Below are 21,108 nucleotides of genomic sequence, written 5' to 3' on the forward strand. Positions count from 1 at the left end.
CTGTGTTTCAGTGCAGTGATGGCTTACAGAGTTGCAGCATATATCATGTGTAGCCATTGGTCTCCTTTACCAAAGAGTACACAGGTACCTGTGAAGCCAAAACAGAGGGCGGGAGACGGCGTCAATAAGCCTGAAGCATGAAAGCAGGTTTGACATTTCCCATTCAGAATGGTTTATTGAATTGAAGCAGTCTCAAGTCTAAATTTTCCCTTTGCCCTAGATAAATCTGGACATGTTAAGTTCAATACTAATTTTTCTAGAGTGCCAAAGCAGTATAAGACTAAGAAGCCAAGAATATCCTGGGTGTTATGTGCTTCAGCCCTCTGCTCTCCAACAATTACTGCTCCCAGCAGCCACAGGGTTAGTGTTGGTGTTAGAGTTATGGTTAGGGGTTAGGGTAAGTGTTAAGGGTTAGGGTTAGGGTTACAGTTGTTAGGGCTAGGGTAAGGGTCATGATCAGGGTCAGAGTCAGGCTTAAGGTTGTGGATAGGGTCAGGGTTAGGGTCAGAGTCAGGATCAGGGTCCAGGTTAGGGCTAGAGGTTAGGGCTAGGGTCAGGGTCAGAGTCCAGTTTGGGGTTAGGATTAGAAAGTTAAAAGTCAGGGTCAGGGTTAAGGTGTTGGGTTAGGGTGTTAGGGTCAGGGTTGGGTCAGGGTCAGAGGTCAGGGTTAAGGGCTAGGGTTAGGGTTAGTCAAATGTTAGGGTCAGAGGTTAGGGTAGGGTTAGGGTCAGTATCAGGGAGAGAGTCAGGGTCAGAGGTCAAGGGTTAGGGTCAGGTTCAGGGTTGGGGTTAGGGGGGTTAGGGTTAGAGTTAGGGGTTAGGGCTAGGGCCAGGGTCAGAGTTGGGTTCGGGGTTAGGGTTAGGATGTTAAGGGTCAGGGTTAAGGTGTGGGTCAGGGTCAGGGTTGTTAGGTTTAGGGTCAGGGTTAGGATTAGAGGGGTAAGGGTTAGGGGGTCAGGGTTATGGTCAGGGTTTAGGGTTAGTGTCAGGGGTCAGGGTTAGGGGTTAGGGTCAGTGTCAAGGGCTAGGGGTCCGGGTTACAGGGTTAGAGTTTTAGGGTTAGGTCCAATAAGTCTGTGTGTATGTGTGTGTGTGTGTGTGTGTGTGTGTGTGTGTGTGTGTATGTGTGTGTGCGCGCGCACGTGTGAGGGGGGCGATATTGTAGGCTTAATTTTCATTTCTTTTTCTTTTTTGGTTTTTTGAAACAAGGTCTCTCTGTGTAGCCTTGGCTGTCCTGGACTCACTTTGTAGACCAGGCTGGCCTCGAACTCACAATGATCTGCCTGCCTCTGCCTGCTGAGTGCTGGGATTAAAGGTGTGTGCCACCATGCCCGGCTCTGCTAAATTTTCTTAACAATTACATTTTTATTGTGAACTTCTTAACCCTTACAACCCAACTAACCCAAAAGAAAGGAAAAAGAGATTAAAGAGCACAAAACTGAAACCTTCTGGGTATCAGTTCTCAGGAACGACTCTTCTGCTGCACCTGGAGCAACAGGAACCCGGAGCTTCAGCTGGAGTCTGGAACCTGGAGCCCCAAAGCCTTCCCTCCAGCGGGTCTCTCTAGGAACATTTCCAAGTGGAGCAATGAACAGCCGAACTGTCCCATCCCAAGTCTCCAAAGACAACCCCCCCCCACTCCCCTCCTGATTTTTGCTCACATTTATATCTCCTCTCAGAATTTGTTCAAGGATGTTTTTCAGCTGGTTGGTAACAACCAAGCTCCCCGACACGGTGGTTCAACTTCTTTTTGTTTTTTTTGTTTTTGTTTTTTTTAAGACAGGGTTTCTCTGTGTAGCCTTGGCTGTCCTGGACTTACTTTGTAGACCAGGCTAGCCTCGAACTCACAATGATCCACCTGTCTCTGCCTCCCGAGTGCTGGGATGAATGGCAGGCGAGCGGGTGCCACCAAGCCCGGCTAACTGTTGGATTTCTGTTTTGTTTTCTGTTTTCTGTGAAGTCAAGGGTCCCTCTGTGTAGTCGTGGCTGTCCTGGAAGTCACTCGGTAGACCAAACTGGACACAGACTCAGAGGTTCACTTGCCTCCGCCTCCCAAGGGCTGGAATTTTGTGCTTAGGTGTTTGCTTGTTTTCAGGGTTAGGGTTTCAATGCAACAGCCCTGGCTGTCGCGCAGCTTGCTCTGCAGACCAGTCTGCCATTTTGCTTTAGTTTGTCTTTTCTGTGGAATGAAGGGCTTCACATTGAGAGTCAGATTTTGTGCAGGGACATACATAATATGCCTTGGCTTTCCCAGAACCCTCTCAGTATGCCAGACTTGCCTCAAATTCAGAGTGATCCACCAGCCTCTGGCTTCCAAGTGCCGGGATGACAGCCATGGGCCGCCACAGACAGGCTCTAATTCAATGTTTTATCTTGTTGTCTGGTTTAGTTGAGTGAAAAAGAATCTGAAGTTAGTTCAAGGTCATCATCCCTTCCTCATCCTTTGACCTTGTGTCAGAAAGAGTGGGTGAGGCCACTCACTCAAAGCCTGGCTGAATTTCTTATCTCTTAATTACCTTCTAGTAGAACCTTAGTTTCTCCTTGGAGGTGGAGAGGCCTCCATGGTCGATGTGAAAGTCAGCCATTATCGAGTTTCACAGGAAAACACTCATTTGTTTTTTGGGTCTCCTCCCCCTCACCCCGCCCCCCCTCCCGCCCCCAGCCCTCTCTCCATCTCCAGACAGGGTTTCTCTGCGTAATAGCCTTGGCTGTCCTGGAATCACTTTGCAGACCAGTCTGGCCTCAAACTCGTAGTGATCTGCCTGCCCCTGCCTCGGGAGTGAGTGCTGGGATTAAAGGCATGCTGTTTCCGGTCCCTAGAGCCCGGTGGAGAGCAAGGGCCCCTCCCACCTCCACCTGGCAGGGTGCGGTACTGGAGGGGCCAGGCCAACATCGCATGCACGATAATGGCATCCAGCGAGTGCCACAGCATCTGGATGATGGTGTATTGTTCTCCTAAATTATACTCTTTTCTGTGTGGCAGCGCCTCAGCATTTAAACCAAAGAGAGAATTACGAAAAATGAAATGGGGCCGGGTGGTGGGGCCTCAGGCCTGCAATCCCAGAACTGGGGAGGCAGAGGCAAGCAGATCTCTGTGAGTTCCAGGACAGGCAGAGCTATACACAGAGAAACCCTGTCTCGGAAAAACCACAAAAATAAATAAATAAATAAAATAAAATAAAAGTAAAGTAAAAATGCCTCAGGGGTTAAGAGAACTGGCTGCTCTTACAAAGGTCCTGAGTTCAATTCCCAGCAGCCACATGGTGGCTCACAACCATCTGTGAGGAGATCTAGTGCCCTCTCCATGCCTGTAGGTGGAGACACAGGCAGAACACTGCACACTTAGGAAATCAATCTAAAACAGAAAGAGAGAAAAACAAAATGAAACGACCCAGCTGAGAGGGAGGTCTGGTGTTGCTCCTGTGGTCTCATTTTTACGAGAGCGAGATGAAGCTGATAATCACAGGGCTCAGTGGAAATCTGGCATGTTACATGGGTAAATGGGCACCTCGAGGATCTAAACTAGAAATGGTTGGTTAGAGTTTAGATGTGTGATTCTTTTAAGACTTATACACCCCTGCATGCGGGCACACACACATCTTTAAAGGTAAATAACAAAACAACCGATTCTGTTTTTGTAACTGCACTTATTGGAGCTTTTCTTGTTCAATCCAATAAGTGTGTGTGTGTGTGTGTGAGAGAGAGAGAGAGAGAGAGAGAGAGAGAGAGAGAGAGAGAGAGAGAGAGAGAGAGAGAGAGAGAGAGACTCTTCTTTGCTGGCTACAATCAGTTCTGGCCCAGAGAATCAAGCTTTGTACCCACCCTCAGAAAAATAAAAGAACATAAAATAAAAAATTGAACCTCAGCTGAGTGATCAGTCACCGGCTCTATCTATGACCACCACCTCAGTCTACCCTGACCTGTTGAGGCTGGTTATTGACCCCGCCCCCTTCCTTCTTTCCATTCTACCTACCTCACTCCCAGCACCCCTTTCTTTCCTCTTCCAGAAATGGACTGCTTCCTGATGTCAGCTTAAGTCACTTCTAGGTCATGCTAGAGGGGACTAGGAAGGACCCCAACCCATTTCACATAAATTGTACCCTGAACGATAAGAAAAGGCATCAGCTGCTCTGCCTTTTGGTCTCTTTGGTCTCCTGTGTATGTTTGGGCTTGCATGTGAACCCACACATTTCTTTCCCCGGTAAATTATATTCCAAAACAAGTGAGTGCTTGTAGTGATTTTTTCTTTTTATTTAAAGGGTACTTTCTAGATCAGGGGAGAGAGCCTCCTCACAACTCCCCCCCCCCCCCGTGCCCCTCCCTCAGTGTAAATTGGATTTAGGTCCCTGCCATCTAGAGGGATGGTAAACAGAGAGAACAGGGAAGACATGGGCAAGATCACTTTCGAAGAATTTCTTTTCTACATGGCTGTGCCTCAGAATTCAAGTGAAAGACAGCACGAAGACAAAGGAAATGGGGCTGGAGAGATGGATCGATGGTGAGGAGCACTGGCGGCTCTTCCAAAGGACCTGGGTTGGATTCCCCATACCCACACGGCAGCTCACACCTGTCTGTAACTCCACTACCAAGGGATCTGATACATTCATACTGACTGATGCACACTAAAAAAATAATAATAATAAAATGAAATAAAGGCAAATAAAATGAAAGGAAGCATCTCAGAGGTCTAGTGTTGCTCTTTAGTCTAATTGTTTTGTTTTGTTTTCGGTTTTTGGAGACAGGGTTTTTCTATGTAACCTTGGCTGTCCTGGACTCGCTGTGTAGACCAGGCTGCCCTCAAACTCACAAAGATCCACTTGTCTCTGCCTCCTGAGTTCTGGGATTAAAGAAAGGCAGTGTGCCACCACTGCCTGGCTACTGAAAGATCCTGAACTAGGTTTTTTTTTCCCCTGTCATTATTAATATTTTAAAAGTTTACTTTCAATTAAAAATATTTATTTATTATTATGTATACACTGCTCTGTCAGCCTGCATGGAAACGTGCACGCCAGAGGAATACATTAGATCACATTATAGATGGTTGTGAGCCGCTGTGTGCTTGCTGGGAATTGAACTTAGGACCTCTAGAGGAGCAGTCAGGGCTCTTAACCTCTGAGCCACCTCTCCAGCCCTTAATTTTTGTTTTTTGTTTTAAGACATCGAGTTAAGCTTTTATGTGGTCTTTTCATGGAGAGAGGGAACTGTGTAGATCATCAGAGGCTTCCCTATAATTCTGCACATGCAAATTGGGTTTAAGTTCTGAAACAAGAACTTAAAGAAGCCAGGTCTGTGTGGTCTTGTATGCCTTGAATCCCATAGCTCTGAAGGCAGATGAAACTGTGAGGCAGGCCTCATCTAGTTAGCGATTTCCATGGTTACATGGGGTACGGAGACTACACTAAATAAAGGACTAGTTTATCCTTTATAAATAGATGAGTAAAGAATTAAATATTTAGCTTATAAGCTAAATAAATGAAGGCTACACAGAGAAACTCTGACTTGGGAAAACCAAACACAGAAGTCCGCCTGCCTCTGCTGTGATTAAAGGAGGAAACTGTGATGCTTGGCCTCTATTCGTCTGTCTGTCTGTCTGTCTATCATCTATCTACTTATGTAGCTACTTACTTACTTACTTAAGATTTTTGGAGGTACTCTCTCTCTCTCTCTTTTTCTGGCTGTCTTTGAAACTGATTTGTAGATCGACTTAGGTTGGAACTCACAGGACTACCTAGAAACTTTCTTGGAGATAAAGAGATGAAAGGACCAGCATGGTGGCACACGCTATTCATCCCAGCACTTGGGAGGCAGAGGTAGGTGGATCTCTGTGAGTTTGAGGCAAGCCTGGTCTAAAAGCAGAATTCCAGGACAGCCAAGGCTACACAGAGAAACCCTGTCTCAAAAACCAAATAAATATATAAATGAAATTAAAGGAAGCAGGGCCTGGTGGTGCACACCAGGACAATTAATTATATTTGTCTTATTTTAGTTTTTTCTTACAACTAATAAAATGAAAAATTTAAATAATCAATTCATTGCTTTCACCATGCCTGGCTTTTCCCTTCCTTTTCTCCTTTCTTCTTCTTCTTCTTCTTCTTCTTCTTCTTCTTCTTCTTCTTCTTCTTCTTCTTGTAATATTTTTATTAAATTAAAAAAAATTTTAAAGACAGGGAGTTAAACAGTTTGGTTGATTTTCTTTTCAGGCAGGAAGGGTACTGTGTAGATTAGGAGAACTTCCTTAGAATTCCACACATGCAAATTGGGTTTAAATTCTGGTCCTCCAGAGTAAATGACCTTGAAAAGTATGTCCCATGACTGCTTCCATATTGGTGAGGTAAGCCACCATGATATCTGTCCTCCAGAAGGCAGCTTCATTTTGGTGAACACAGTCAGAGAATTTGACTTTAAACTAAACATATAATAAAGTGACAGTGTTATGGGTTCAAGATTAGTCACACACTGACCACTAGAACACCAGACTTAGATCAATGGAAGTTAAAGAAAAGCAAGGAGACCGAGTGTGGTCATACACACCTTTAATCCCATCACTCAGTGGACAGAAGCAGTTAGAACTCTGTGCATTGAAGGGAGGTCTGATCTGGAGAGAGGTAATGAGTGATTTCCAGTGACTCTTATCCTAACTACCGTTTGTCTGTCTGTCTGTCTATCTGTCTGTCTGTCTGTATCTATCTATCTATCTATCTATCTGTTAGGGAGTCCAAAGCTCTGTGCTCCATACTCTGTACTGCATTAACTTTCCATATGCTGGCCCATGTCTATAACCCCAGCACTCAGGAGTTGGAAATAAGCAGATTGTGTGTAGGTTGCTCATGTGTCTTTTAGTATATTTGATTTTTGGTTTTGGCAGGGTTTTTTTCTTTGTTTATTTTTGTTTAGGTTTAACAAGACACGTTCTCTCTGTGTAGCCTTGGCCATCCCACACTCGATCTGTAGACCAGGCTGGCCTCCAACTCACAGTGATCTGCCTGCCTCTGCCTCCCAAGTGTTGGGATTAAAGGCACACATTTGGTTTTATTTCACTTTTAAATTTGCTTTAATTTTATCTGGTAGCTGGCAAGTGCCATGGATTGTTCCACCTCCCTTACCCTCAGGGCTCCAGAAGCATGAGGGGAAGGGAAAGCCCTAACCTAGGGTGCTTCACTCCTCTCCACTCCTCTCTGTGATGAACAGACTTTGTTATGCTGGCCCATGCCTGCGCACTCAGTAGCAAGTAGGAGTCATCCTGGGCAAAAAGAGCCACCCACTCCCACCCCCAACAAATGAGTGTGTGTGTGTGTGTGTGTGAGAGAGAGAGAGAGAGAGAGAGAGAGAGAGAGAGAGAGAGAGAGAGGGAGGGAGGGAGGGAGGGAGGGAGGGGAGAGAGAGAGAGAGAGAGAGAGAGAGAGAGAGAGAGAGAGAGAGAGAGAGAGAGAGAGAGAGAGAGGCTTTCTGACCAAATGCAAAGGTCTAAACCCAATCGCCATGAAAGCACATTCCTGCAAATAAAATGAAAACGAGAGTTTCAACCATTCTACTGGTGCTTGAATTTGTTCTAACGCTGTATTTAGTCTGAGAACAGAGGTTGGCTGGAGATGGGCAGGCAGCAGCCTACCCCAAGCAGTGAAGTGTTTTGAAAAGGAGACCAAGGATCTGACCTTGCTGCCTCCCTTCCCCACACCGAGTTTGGATGCCACCTTCCCCTAATGGTGCCAGTCCCTGGCCCCACTAACCTTTTCTCTTTCACTTGGGCCCCCTTCTTAGAGAAGCATTCGCTGTTTTCGCAACTCCCTGTCCTACTTTCGTTTTTGCGGTGCGTGCGTGTCCCTCAGAGCAAGGGAGGGCCCTCCGTGGTCACGCCAGAAGTCCGTGCTTTCATGAGGCGCGTGAGCGAGCGATCTGTGTTGGGTTCCCTGGACGATCCGGACGGTTGTCGGGCGACACCCAGCGGTGACAGTGTTGTCAGGCGACACCCAGCGGTGACAGCGTTCTGCATCCCTCCTGGTTCCTGGTAGGCAAGGAGGATGGCAAAGTGCCTGGTGTGAGGAGAGTCCCAGAGGCCGCATCGTGTTTGAGAACGGTGTAAGTGTAGGCGGTGTGAGGGCTGGGTGCTGCTTGCACCAGATGGAACCAATTGGTGACAGGGACGGTGGAGGCTTGAGCAGGTCGACCAGAAAGCTCCTAGGTATCTGAAGCAGGCTGAGCCAGGCTCGTTTGAGACCACGCTGGGGGCTCTGGGTCCCAAGCTGAGTGATTAGTCACCAACTCGATGACCACTACCCTGACCTGTTGAGTGAAGATATCTGGCCAAGGGCTTGAGACTATGATGGAGCTTTATTTTCAAGCATAAAATACATGAAAGAAACTTAAGACGTTGACATAACAGTACCTGCCTAGATAGATATGCTTACCTGTAGAAAAGTTTCTTTGAAATTTTTGAGAGCAATAGAAGGTGGGCTTGGAACGTCATGCTTTACAGATAAGTTACAATAAAGGACCCCTCGGTAGCTAACCTAGCCTTGGATAGCACACCTGTTGGTTTGTAACTGGGAGTGAGTCAAGATTTTTTTTTTTATTAGAGAATATTTAGCTTAAGCTATGTTGCTATGACAATCTTGTAAACATAATGGCTTTAGCCCAGGGAAATTTATGATTTAACTTTGCTAAGTGTTGTTTAAGAACTGATAATCAGGCCGGGCATGGTGGTGCTCGCCTTTAATCCCAGCACTCGGCAGGCAGAGGCAGGAGTATCACTGTGAGTTCAAGGCCAGCCTGGTCTACAAAGCAAGTCCTGGACAGCCAAGGCTAGCACAGAGAAACTCTGTCTCAAGCAAACAAACAAACACAAAACCAACCAACCAAACAAACAAACAAAAACAACGAAACAAACAAACACAAAAAAAGAAGTGATAATCAGGTTATACTGACTATTGCTTGGAAATTGATTTTTTTTCTGAATGCTTTATTGTAAGTTATACAGAACTGTTTGTATTTCCTTATTAGACTGCTCTCTTGCTTTGTTGACTCTTGAATACCCTATTGATTTTAAAAGATGAGAAAGTCATGATGTAACCTGTAATGAAAAAAAAATGAACTTCATTTTAATAAAATACTGGGGTTCATCTAAGGAGGAGAATGGCAAAACAAGTAACAGAAATGAGAGAGTAAGCTAGAGTGAGACAGAACAGCAAGAGAGATAGAAAGAGGGGTGACAAGCAAGAAGAGAGACAGGAAAGCAAGAGAACAGCAAGGAGTCAGAAAGACAGGAAGCAAATCAGAGGCTGAGACAGACAGATGGAGAGCCAGAAGAAAAGAGCTCCTGGGCTTTAAGACTTTCAGCTTGTACCAAATATGCCTAAGTATCCAAGTATTTCTTTTTCCTCCATTCTTCAACCTCTCCTCAGCAAGTAGTTACTATAGCTAGTTGTTCAACTAACGGTGGATTTCCCTTAGCCAGCTGTTCACCACCTGATCAGTTCTCTCTACCTTGGATCCACCTCTCTTCTCTCCTCTGCACTGTTCCCAGAGCTGCTACACTAAATTGTGATAAAAAGGAATCTCAGCACCTGAATTAATTTCCAGACTTGAGGTGATTTCACACCCAGGACCTCTTAAATAAAGACTTCCAGGTTTCCTTAAGGATAGACCTTGATAAAACTCCTTAAAAGTTTTAGTTTTTAACTTCTACAATACTTCCCAAGATGGACCTGCTGCCTTTTACACAGGGAAAACAACCAGAGATTCCTGGTCCATTGGACATCAGTTCTGAACTAATACAGATTCCAGGAGATCCCAAGAAACATTGTGACACTTCAGATAACGTAAAGGCTATTGGAGGTCAGGTGACTAACAGAGATTTGGCCAAGTTCTATGGTGTCTGATTTGTAGGCTAGGCTGCTACCTATTTCCTGAGAAAACACATCCCTGTTTAGAGACAGGCCAGATGCCCTAAGCAAAAGAAAAGGCCTTTTGTTTTAAAGAAACTTTATATAAACTCATTTTCAATTTTTGAGTTCAAGCATACCATATGCACCTTGTACCTAGGCTTTTACATTTGTTGTGGCTATTTTTTGTCTCACTCTTTTTCTTCATATGGGATGGATGGTTCTGCCTTTTAAACATATGAATTGTAGTCTTTGAGTTTTTGGGACCTAACTAGGCTGGTGTGTACTTTGCTACTTGTATAGTCCCTGGGGTCTCTTTGCATCAGGCATGACCGCCACCTATCCCCTGTGAAAGTGGCTCACATTTAGAAAGATAAGCCAGCTTCCAGAGCAGTGACACCTCAACTTAGTCAGCATACAAAAGCTTTTCTTCTTGGAAGGCATGCGGCTTGCATATGTGTCTCTTTGCCCAAACTTGGTCCTTATATTGACCAACAGAAGACATCTTTTAGACTAATTACTCTTTGGCACCAGTTCTCCCTTGAAAGCACTACTTTCAAGGTGATTGGCTGGCCTTTTTAGAGCAGTGTGACATCAGTTCTCCTTATGCAAACCTAAGATTGATGTGTATCCATTTTTAGATCACTAAGGACATATTAAGAAAAATGAATTATGGAGTAATTTTAAGGAAAAAAATGTCATTTTGAATCCTAGGCAGTCTTTGTAAGATGTTTATTTTATCAACAGTGCTCATGCCCTGCCTTATTGTGTAGACTAGTCTGGCCTAGAACTCACAGAGATTTGCCTCTCAAGTCCATATCAGTGTAATTCAAAAGTGTCAGGAAAAAAAATCAAGACAAAGTTTCGGGTCAGTTGTGCCAATTTAGGCTTCACAAGTGAAGCCCTGTTCATGATTTTTTTTTTTTTTTGAATTTAATTGTTAAAACATATAGCCAGGGGTGGAGAGATGGCTCAGAGGTTAAGAGCACTGACTACTCTTCTAGAGGTCCTGAGTCCAATTCCCAGCAACCACATGGTGGCTCACAGCCATCTATAATGTGATCTGATGCCCTCTTCTGGCCTGCAGGTGTACATGCAGGCAGAGCACTGTATACATAATAATAAATAAATCTTAAAAAAAAAAAAAACATATATCCAGACCCTTGTCTGACATAGCTGACAAACATCTTGTAGCTACAGAACCTTGAGCTCCATCTGCTATCAACTTTCCATCTCTATCAGGAAGAGTTCTGATTGGTCTTCTTGATTTCTCTCTTCTTCAACTCTGTCTTATACTGATTTCTCCCAAAGAGAATAAACAAACCTGCAATTGGTGTTGAAAAAATTATTTGTATGCTAAGATAAACAAACTCAACTGGAACCCAGAAGCACTGTGTCACTGTGTCTTCCATCTTTTTAACCCAGAAAATAGTCTTCTTTAATCTCAAACTCCCTTTTTAAGGACTTCACTTTCTTAAACCCAGCTTCCCTTCTAGACCTTCAAGCACAGAGGCTTGAAGCTTTTCAGTCTGTGTCAGTCTGTGTCTTGCTCCTGATTCCAGGAGAGACCTTTTTAATATATGTAGCACAAAGCTTCACAGCACAATCTGGGCAGTTTAAGTCTTTTTTTGTTTGTTTGCTTTTCAAGACAGGGTCTCTCTGGTATCCTTGACTGTCTTGGACTTGCTTTGCAGACCAGGCTGGTCTCAAACTCATAGCAATCCACCTGCCTCTGCCTCCCAAGTCCTGGGATTAAAGGCATGTGCCACCACCACCTGGCCTTAAGTCTGTTCTTAGCCCTCTAAGCAATTTTGTCTTACTCCCAGCAAACAACCCAGAGGTACTTGCACTTTTGTAGCTTTTCTGGACTCCAACTCCTTCCTCATCTTCCTTTGCCCTCTCTCCATGGCTCCTCCTCTAACTCCTCCTCCCTTGGCTGCCAGCCGTCCAGCCCTATTCTCTCCCCTGCTCATGGATTGGCTGTCAGCTGCTTTATTTACATAACAGACGGACAACTGGGGAGCAGATTTTATACATTTAGATAGAAAATCCAAATTTAAACTACACATTAACCTTATGCATACACTCAATCCCTGCCCTGGAGGACCTAGGTGGCCACCTGGGGAAGACAGGTAAGATATCTATGAACCAGAGCCCTGTTTGCATCAGGCCACTGTGTAAACAGAAACAGTGCACTAAACCCAGCTCCTTGTACCCTCCATCTACTGGACCTCACTCCTACGTTCATTCCTCGAGGCCAGCAGACCCAAAGGACCACCAGCACCTCAATCCCTAGAGGCCCTTGATGGCTGCCAGGACAAGACATGCTGGCTGCCACCAGGGACCACTAGGTGAGTTCCACGGACCACAATTCCCAGCATGCACTTTCTTCCCTGTGGGAAACATATCAGGGGTGAGACTTCCCACATCCTTGGGGGCATATTTTTGGTTTAGCATCCCAATTGCTGAAGGCCCTCAGTGGCCACCTGGGGAAGACAGAGGCCTACAGCCCCCAAGGGACACCAGGCTGCTGAGCAAACACAGCAGAGGTGAGCTATGCCTGGTCCCCTGCACTGTCCATCTACTAGAATTCACACATATATGCATTCCTGGCTGGCTGACCACCAGCCAATATCAGAAACAACCAGATGGCTAAAGGCCCATACAAGAGTGCAAATAACAAAAGCCTGGCAATATGTCAACACCAGAACCCAAGTGTCCTTCTACAGCAAGCCCAGAATATCTTGATACAGCTAAGGAACAAGAAAACAACCTTAAATTTAGCCTAATGAAGATGATAGAGGCTTTTAGAGAAGAAATTAATGAATCCCTTAAAGAAATACAGGAAAACACAATTAAATGGGTTATAGAAATGAATAAATCTGTCCAAGACATGAAAATGGAAGTACAAGCAATAAATGAAGCACAATCTGAAGACATTTTAGACATGGAAAACCTAGGGAAAAGAATAGAAACAACACAGGTAAACATCTCCAACAGAATCCAAGAAGTGGAAGAAAGAATCTCATGAACAGAAGAATGATAAAAGAAATAGACACCTCAGCTAAAAAAATGTTAAAGCTGAACATTTCCTGACACAAAGCATCCAGGAAATCTTGGATGCTATGAAAAGCCCAAACCGATAAGTGATTGGAATAGAAGAAGGTCAAGAGTCTCAGCTCCCAGGACCAGAAAATATTTTCAACGAAATCATATTAGAAACTTTTTTCAACATAAAGAAAGTGATGCCTATAAACATACTAGAAAGATACAGAACATCAATTAGGCTGTACCACAAAAGAAAATATTCCTGTTACATAGTAGTCAAAACATTAAACCTACAGAACAAAGAAAGAATATGAAAAGCTGCAATAGGAAAAGACCACGTAACATATAAAGGCATACCTCTCAATAGTACACATGACTTCTCTCCAGAGACTCTAAAAGCCATATGGGCCTGGACAGAAGTTTTGCAAACCCTAAGAGACCACCACTGTGAGCCCAGACTCCTATATCTAGCAAATCTCTCAATCACCATAGATGGAAAAACAAGATATCCCAAGACAAAACCAAATTTAAACAATGCCTGTCCACAAAGCCAGCCCTACAGAAAATATTAGACGGAAAATTTCATTACAATGAGGGTAAACTACATCCAAGAAAACACAGGAAATAAATAATTCCACACCTTCAAAAGAAAACGAAGGGAAGCACATACAAATACACACCCAAATACCACCAACATCAAAATCACAGGAATTAACAATTTTTGGTCTTTAATATCTCTCAACATTGATGGTCTCAATTCACCAATAAAAAGGCACAGGCTAACAGAATGGTTTCAAAAACAAGATCTATAAACCTATTATATACAAGAAACACACCTCAGGCAGAAAGATAAACATTACCTCAGAATAAAGGGCTGGAAAAAAACATTTTCCAAGCAAAGAGACACAAGAATCAAGGTGGAGTAACTATTCTAATATCTAATAAGATAGAATTTCAACCAGTATTAATCAAAAGAGATGGGACAAGCCAGGCGTGGTGGCACAAGTCTTTAATCCCAGCACTTGGGAGGCAGAGGCAGGTGGATTGCTGTGAGTTCCAGGCCAGCCTGGTCTACAAAGCAAGTCCAGGACAGCCAAAGTCACACAGAGAAACCCTGTCTCAAAAAACCCAAAAATGAAAACAAAACAAAAAAAGAGATGGGAAAGGTTTATTCATACTCATTAAAGGAAAAATCTACCAAGATGATAATTCATTTCTGAAAATATATGCTCCATCCAAATGAAAGAGCACCCATGCTCATAAAAAAATTACACATTGAACCCCACACATTAATAGTAAGTAAGGAGTTCAACACACCTCTCCCACCAATGGATGAGTATCAAGACAAAAGCTAAACAGAGAAATAACAGAACTACTTCATTAGTCTATTGGACCTAACAAATATATACAGACCATTCTATCCAAACACAAAAGAATATACTTTCCTGTAGGAATTCAGTTTTAAATTCCCATAGGGATTCAATAAAGGCTTCTAGGTCTGAGGTTGGGTGGGGTTTAAGGCCCTGAGTCTAAGACTTGGCTGGCTGGGAAGAAGGAGCATTTTCAGCAGAGTCTGCAATTAGTTTTAGGCACTGATAGACTAGGGATAAGATGAGCTGAAAATTGGGAGAGGGTTTTCTTCTCTGATTGTTATGATCTTTAATAAGAGAATAAACTTGAGTCCACAATCAGGGTCATAAACAAAACCTGTGGCCATGTGAGGCGCTAACTGAAGCACCTCCTCCCAAAGCAAGGAGATTTGGTTTTTGTCAAAGTTTATGCCACATACTTTTAGGGAGTTACATATCCCCCTAACCTGATGGTCTTTCTTATGTGATCAATTGTTCCCCATGATGATAAAGATTGGTGATGGTCAACATTCTAAACGCAGTTTGCCAAGAGGGATTGGCATGGCTGGCCACCACAAGCTGACCTTCAGATGTAAGAATCTGGTAGCCATCCTAATGACTTGTAAGTGACCACTGTGTCACAAGTTTTTTTTTTTCTGAGAGGCTAAAATATAATTGCCTACACCCAGGTTGGTTTGTCAGGGTCCAGAAAGAGGGAAAAGGGGAAACTTAGGTTGATTAACAGGGAGGATCCCAACCAAGAGGCTTAGTTGTTCTTCAAACCACATCTGGTCCTTTGCTAAGTCACCTGCCGAAAGCAAAGTAGGAAAATAGATATGTGAAGTCTCTCAGAGTGTTGAGGCCAGTTTAGGCCTGAGGACTCTCTCTGTTTTTTGCTCTAACTGTAGGTTCTTTTGGCCCATGTGACGGGCACCAGCTGCCCTAGCAGATGAGGCTGGCCTGGGTTCTACATCCTTTGGGCTGTTCCAGGAAATGCTTGCTTCTGGATGAGAACTTTCCTGCTCAGGGGCAGCTAGGCCACGTTAGGGTGAAGCATATTGCCTGGGCACTATGCCAGGTTCCTGTCCTCTCTAGGGATGTGGAAAATGAGTTTTTCCATGGGGTGTCACAACTTACATCTCCTTGGAATGAGACTGCAGGTCTAGGATGGCAGTAAAGACTTAGGATCTCCACAAGCCTGTGATGACTCTAAGTGTTATAGCTCCTTATTGGAGCTGCTGTGCCAAGTGCAGCAGAGGCAGGTGGATGTCTGAAATCTACTGGCAGTCAGATACACCGAGAGGCCGGCCTGTGGTCATCACCTGTGGTCATCACCAAGCCATTGGCTGGGGTGCAGCCGGCCCTAACAGCTGCAAAGTCAGTTTCATCACTGAAGCCTAATCACTGGGCTTTCAGCCGTGGTTCCCTCCAGAATAAATGAGGTCTTAGATGGTCATGGTGGAGGAATGGGGAGCAAAATAGAAAGAACCTCCCATGCCCAGTAAGCCAGCCAGCATAGTTTATAATCCTTGGGCTGTTGCTGAGGGGTTTGGGAATGAATGGTTTGCTATGGCTTAGGGTGCAGGATACTTAATCTACATACAGTGGTATGGTGCTTCCTTTACAGTTAGTAGCCTGGACCCTATCACAAGAAGGAGAAAATAGCACATAATTGTCCTATGTGTGAAGGGTGACTTCTAGGTACAATTAAAAGTCAATTTCTGGAGGCTAGTACCTTCTTAGCATAGGGTGTAGTACACTCAAGAATTTCCTGTGCCTGCTGGTCAAATTCCTTATCAGAAAAAAGGCTGGGTGTCTAATCTTCCCTAAGGGCTATGTGAACCTCCTTATAAAACCTTTGGATATCAGACCAAATGGAGTGAGAAACTTGTTAAGAAAAGGGAGTCTGCCTTCACAGACCAAGCATGAAACAGCTATCTGGAGAAGTCAGACTTTAACCTTATCTAGCAAAGTCCACAATACTCCTTTTCTCATTATAGACTATCTTTCCCTACTATTAGAAATAAAACAATCTCTACTTCTGAGGGCAGACCAATATCCTTCTGCCATCTCTCTGTCTACACTACCTCAGAAATGGGTCCATGGAGTTAGAACTCTCTGCCCCACCTCTGAGAAGCCCAGCACTTCAACTACATCATAAAGATAACAAAACCAATAATGGATTGCGCATGTCCAAACTACATCAGCTAATGCTGACTCATATAGATGCCATTTAGGATGTTAAGAGACTTTAAAATCCCCTGTTTTCACAGAGACATGAGGTTTTTTTTCTGGGATCTTGAATATCCAAACATGGTTTCTATGATCATATTCAAGATCTTTCCCTGTGATCATTTAAAATAATACTTTCACTTTCATTGTCAAGTAAGTATCCATTGATGGGTTATCTCTGCTGATGTTATATGCCAATCAAAGCCAGATTAAAAGCATAAAAAGGGCAGGTTTATTTGGGAACTGAGGCTCCTGGGTGAGTTCGTCAGCCTTTGGAGACGAGGCCAGAAGTCACACCTTGACTGTGGTAGGCAGGTTTGTAAGGATTTCTTGTGATGGAAGATGATATAGGAAGATATGTCTACCACCTGCTGGGCTTGAAGAGCTGATGGCTCCAGGTGAAGGGGTTGGAGCAGTCCTTCGGAATGCCAGGAATATGGATGCTTTCCTTCAAGGGGGCAGGGTTGGAGAAAGGAACTGGGCCATGTGGGGGTAAGGGCTACTGGAGATGCCAACTGAACATCCATGACTTCTATTTCTCTGAGAAAGAAACTTAATTTTTAGGTATGTGTATAATCTCCATATTACTTTTGCCATAAAGTTTTAATTACTCCATCCCTCCAGCAAAGTGTGCTGCTAAACTGAGCTCACCTGGGTTGAGTCAGTGAATGGAGGGTTTGTGCAGTGGAATTGAATATGTTAGTCAGTGGAATTCAGAGGAATTTTTGCAAGGAAAGTTTCACAGTGACAGGTTGAAGAGAGAACAATCTAGACACAGGTGAAGTTGGAATGAGCAAAAGAATGTGAAAGAACCAGAATAGTAGGATGGATTGCTGGAGTTAGTTTGAGGCCAACCAGAGTAATTTAGTCAGCTGTTGAGAGAAGCCAAATTGAATCAACCAGCTTGGAGTGGATTTTGAGCCAAAACACCTGAGTTGAACCAGGCAGCAAGAGTTCAGAAGGAACAAGAAAGGTGAGCTTATCCAGAAGTTAGTCTCATAGGCTGAAAAATTTTTATCTAGATTAGTTTGTACAGAGCCTAGAAGCTTCCAGGACTAGGCCTAGGTTAGCAGACAGAGGCAGTAAGCCTCCAAGAAGACAATTACATCAGGCAAATAAAAGATACTTTTTATACAATGCCTTGTCTTTTTGTTTGTTTGTTTGTTTGTTTGTTTGAGACAGGGTCTCTCTCTGTGTAGCCTTGGCTGTCTTGGACTCACTTTGTAGACCAGACTGGCCTCGACTCACAGGGATCTGCCTGCCTCTGCCTTCAAAGTGCTGGGATTAAAGACATGTGCCACCACACCTGGCTACAAATGCCTTGTCTTAATAACAGTCTATGAACTACCAGGTCAGTCATGCACATCCTATTCCCGAGCTCTAGATTTCTAAGCAATTACTAGTTATCAGTCATATATTTATGTAGGTCCCCAAAATAAGAGGATTCATTTTCCTTCATGTACCAAAATAATGAGATATGAAAATAGAACATTTTATTATAATTTTAAACCATGAATATTCATCTGAAGATCACTGAAAATAGGAACCTGTTAAACTAATGCTTGAAAGACAATCAGCTCTAATAATGTTCAATTTACACAGTAGAATATAATAAAATCTTGAGTTCAAAAGAAATAAAAGCAATCACATGATGTTTAATCTTTTATCATAGAAGAACAAAATGAGCATAGCATGGCTGGGCACAGTGACACATCTTCACCACCAGCATTTTGTAGACAGAGGAAGGCAGATATCCATGAGTTTATGCCATACTGGTCTACTAACAGGGCTGCGGGATGAGAAAGGAAACACAGTACATTCCTATTACATTAAAAAAGTTTAACATGCATCTCAAGCATACAATAAAATTAATGCTTCCAGTATGAAGATACTTTAGTACAATCGATGAAGAATTATGCCCATATAATCAAATCATATTATACCTGAATCTTAAAAATGTAATGGTGTGGTACCAGTTCCAATGATTGTGTTACATTTACTAACATAGATCAATTTTATTTTTTAGCTAAATTTTAAATGACTATTCCTTCCTGAATGGGTTTTGTGTCTAATGTCATGACAGGAGTTCTTATCTGGCCTTAACAAAATGATGTAGCATTTGGGGGCAAAGATCAAGCCAAGGAGAGCTGTACTGGAAGCCAAGATAGAGAAGACTTCCATAGCCACCATGACCTTCCCCTTTGTGCTGTGGTAGACAGGGAGGAAGGTGACCCAGACACAGAAGAATACCTGCATGCTGAATGACAGGAACTTGGCTTCGTTGAAAGTGTCAGGGAGATTTCTGGACAAGAAGGCCATGGTGTAGGTCCCAAGTGCCAAGGAGCAGAGGTATCCCAGGACACAGTGGAAGGCAACTTCTGAACCCTTGTTGCACACAAGGATGATGTGACCATGTTCAGCATGAGCATCTTGATCAATGAAGGGTGGAGAGGTAAACAGCCAAACTGCACAGAGAACAGTTTGTATCAGTGTGCAGATGGGAATGATGAAGTTAGGGGCCCTTGATACCATTAACCACCTCACCATTCTAGCTGGAACAGTGACCTTGAATGCAATAACCACTGTAATAGCTTTGGCTAAGACTGTGGAGAGAGTCACAGTGAACAAAATTCCAAATGCTGTCTGCTGCATGATGCAGGTGGCTGTGTTGGGCTGTCCAATGAAGAGCAGGGAACTGAGGAAACAGGCAATGAGTGTCAATAACAGGATGTAGCTGAGAGTCCGATTATTGGCCTTGACAATGGGTGTGTCTCTGTGTTTCACAAAGACTAAAAGAACCACAGCTGTGAGTACAGCTAAGAATAGTGCTGTGGTGGTGAGAGCCATCCCCATGGGGTGTTCGTAGGCCAAAAAGCTCACAGATTTCTGGAGGCAGTGGTTCTTTTCTGAGTTTGCATAGTGACTTTCTGGACACTTCACACACTGATCCATATCTGTTCAGAAAGGAAAGTTACTTTGGCTTAATCCTCAGGCATTCCTTTTCCCTCTCAGCTGCTATTCGGCCTCAGATCATTGAAATGCTTCCTGAATTGGCTTCCTTTATTGTTTCAGAGACAAATACTTAATTACTCTGTGAATCATTTCAAATCAATACAGCCAGCCCTCTTTGCCTATGGTGACAAAATCAAAGAAGCTCAATGCTTTTCCTTTCTTTTTTTTTTTTTTTTTTTTTTTTTTTGTATACTTTCTCTTAATTTGTGACTTTTTTGCATCTATTTTATAGCTCATAAATATAATTTAAGGTTATATTGTATAATTTTCAGTTTATTATGACATAATATTATGAAATGATGACAAATCTGGATATGTGTTTTGTACATTATGGCTACTATTTTTTGAAATTTCTTTTTTAAATGGTTCAAATTTGGGATACATATTTACTTATTTTTGTAAAATACCTTTGTTTCTCTAATTTAGCTTATACTCTGAATGATTTTGAGATAATAAAGACCCTCACATTTTTTGAATCTTAAATTCTTCACTAATAATATGTTGTCACACTTAGCTATAGCATTATATATTTAACATATTTAGAGAGAACTACTGAAATATTTCTGGTTATTCAAAACAAACTCTGTTCCTAAACATTTTGATTTTTATCTTGACTTCAAAAACTTTTATGTTGAATAAGATGGTAGTCTGCAGATTGGAAAGGATGTTCAGCAGTCCTGCCTCTGACAGTGGCCTAATATCCAAAATGTACAAAGAACTCAAGAAACTAAACATTAACCAACCAAATAACTCAATCAAAACTGGGCTACAGAATTAAACAGAATTCTCAACAGAGAAATCTTGAATCCTTGAGAAGATTAAGGAAATGCTTAGCATCATTGGTCATTATAGAAACTACCCTGAGTTTCATCTTATACCTGTCAGAATGGCTAAAATATAAAACTCAAGAGACAGCACATGGTGACCTTGATATGGAACAAGGAGAACACGCATACATTTCTGGTGGAGGTGCAACTTGTGCAGCCACTTTTGAAACCAAAGTTGTGCTTCATCAAAAATTGGGACTAGTCCTATCTCACAACCCAGCTATACCACTCTTGTGCATATACACAAAAGATGCTCCACCATACAACAAGGGCGTTTGATCAGCTATGTTTATAGCAACTTTATTCTTAGTAGCAAGAAACTGAAAATAATCCAGATATCCCTCAGCTGAAGAATGGATAATAGAAATGTGGTACACTTACACAGTGGAATAGTACTCTGCTATTTAAACAAGGAAACCAAGGAATTTGCAGGCAAATGGGTGGAACTAGAAAAGCTCATCCTTAGTGAGGTAACCCAGACCCAGAAAAACACTTGGTATGTACTCACTTATAAATAGGTTCTAGCTACATAGTACAGGATAAACATATTACATTTCACAGATCATAAGAAGCTAAGTAAGAGGGAAGGCCCAAGGGAGGGTGCTTGAATCTCACTCAGAAGGAGAAATAGAATAGAGCACAAATCTGGTTGAAAATAAGGATTAGGGTAGGAGACAGAGTTTGGTGGAAACTGAGGATGGGGATTAGATGTCGGGAGGTGAGGGTGGGAGACCAGATGTCTTGGAGAGAGAAGAGAAACTG

General features: G+C 43.0%; 2 protein-coding genes across 2 annotated transcripts in view; one reads left to right on the plus strand and one right to left on the minus strand.

Annotated features, from left to right (window-relative positions):
- The window catches only part of Atg4c (autophagy related 4C cysteine peptidase), a 296,253-nt gene that overhangs the window by 41,280 nt on the left and 233,865 nt on the right, over positions 1-21,108 (plus strand). The window lies entirely within an intron of this gene.
- Positions 18,530-21,108, minus strand: part of LOC127205340 (vomeronasal type-2 receptor 116-like) — a 36,899-nt gene continuing 34,320 nt past the window's right edge. Inside the window, exon 6 of the mRNA XM_051164598.1 lies at positions 18,530-19,461. Within this exon, the coding sequence (XP_051020555.1) occupies positions 18,530-19,461 (932 nt within the window). The remainder of the gene's footprint in view (positions 19,462-21,108) is intronic.

The sequence above is a fragment of the Acomys russatus genome, chromosome 2, assembly GCF_903995435.1.
Source record: "Acomys russatus chromosome 2, mAcoRus1.1, whole genome shotgun sequence".
Classification (NCBI taxonomy): Eukaryota; Metazoa; Chordata; class Mammalia; order Rodentia; family Muridae; genus Acomys; species Acomys russatus.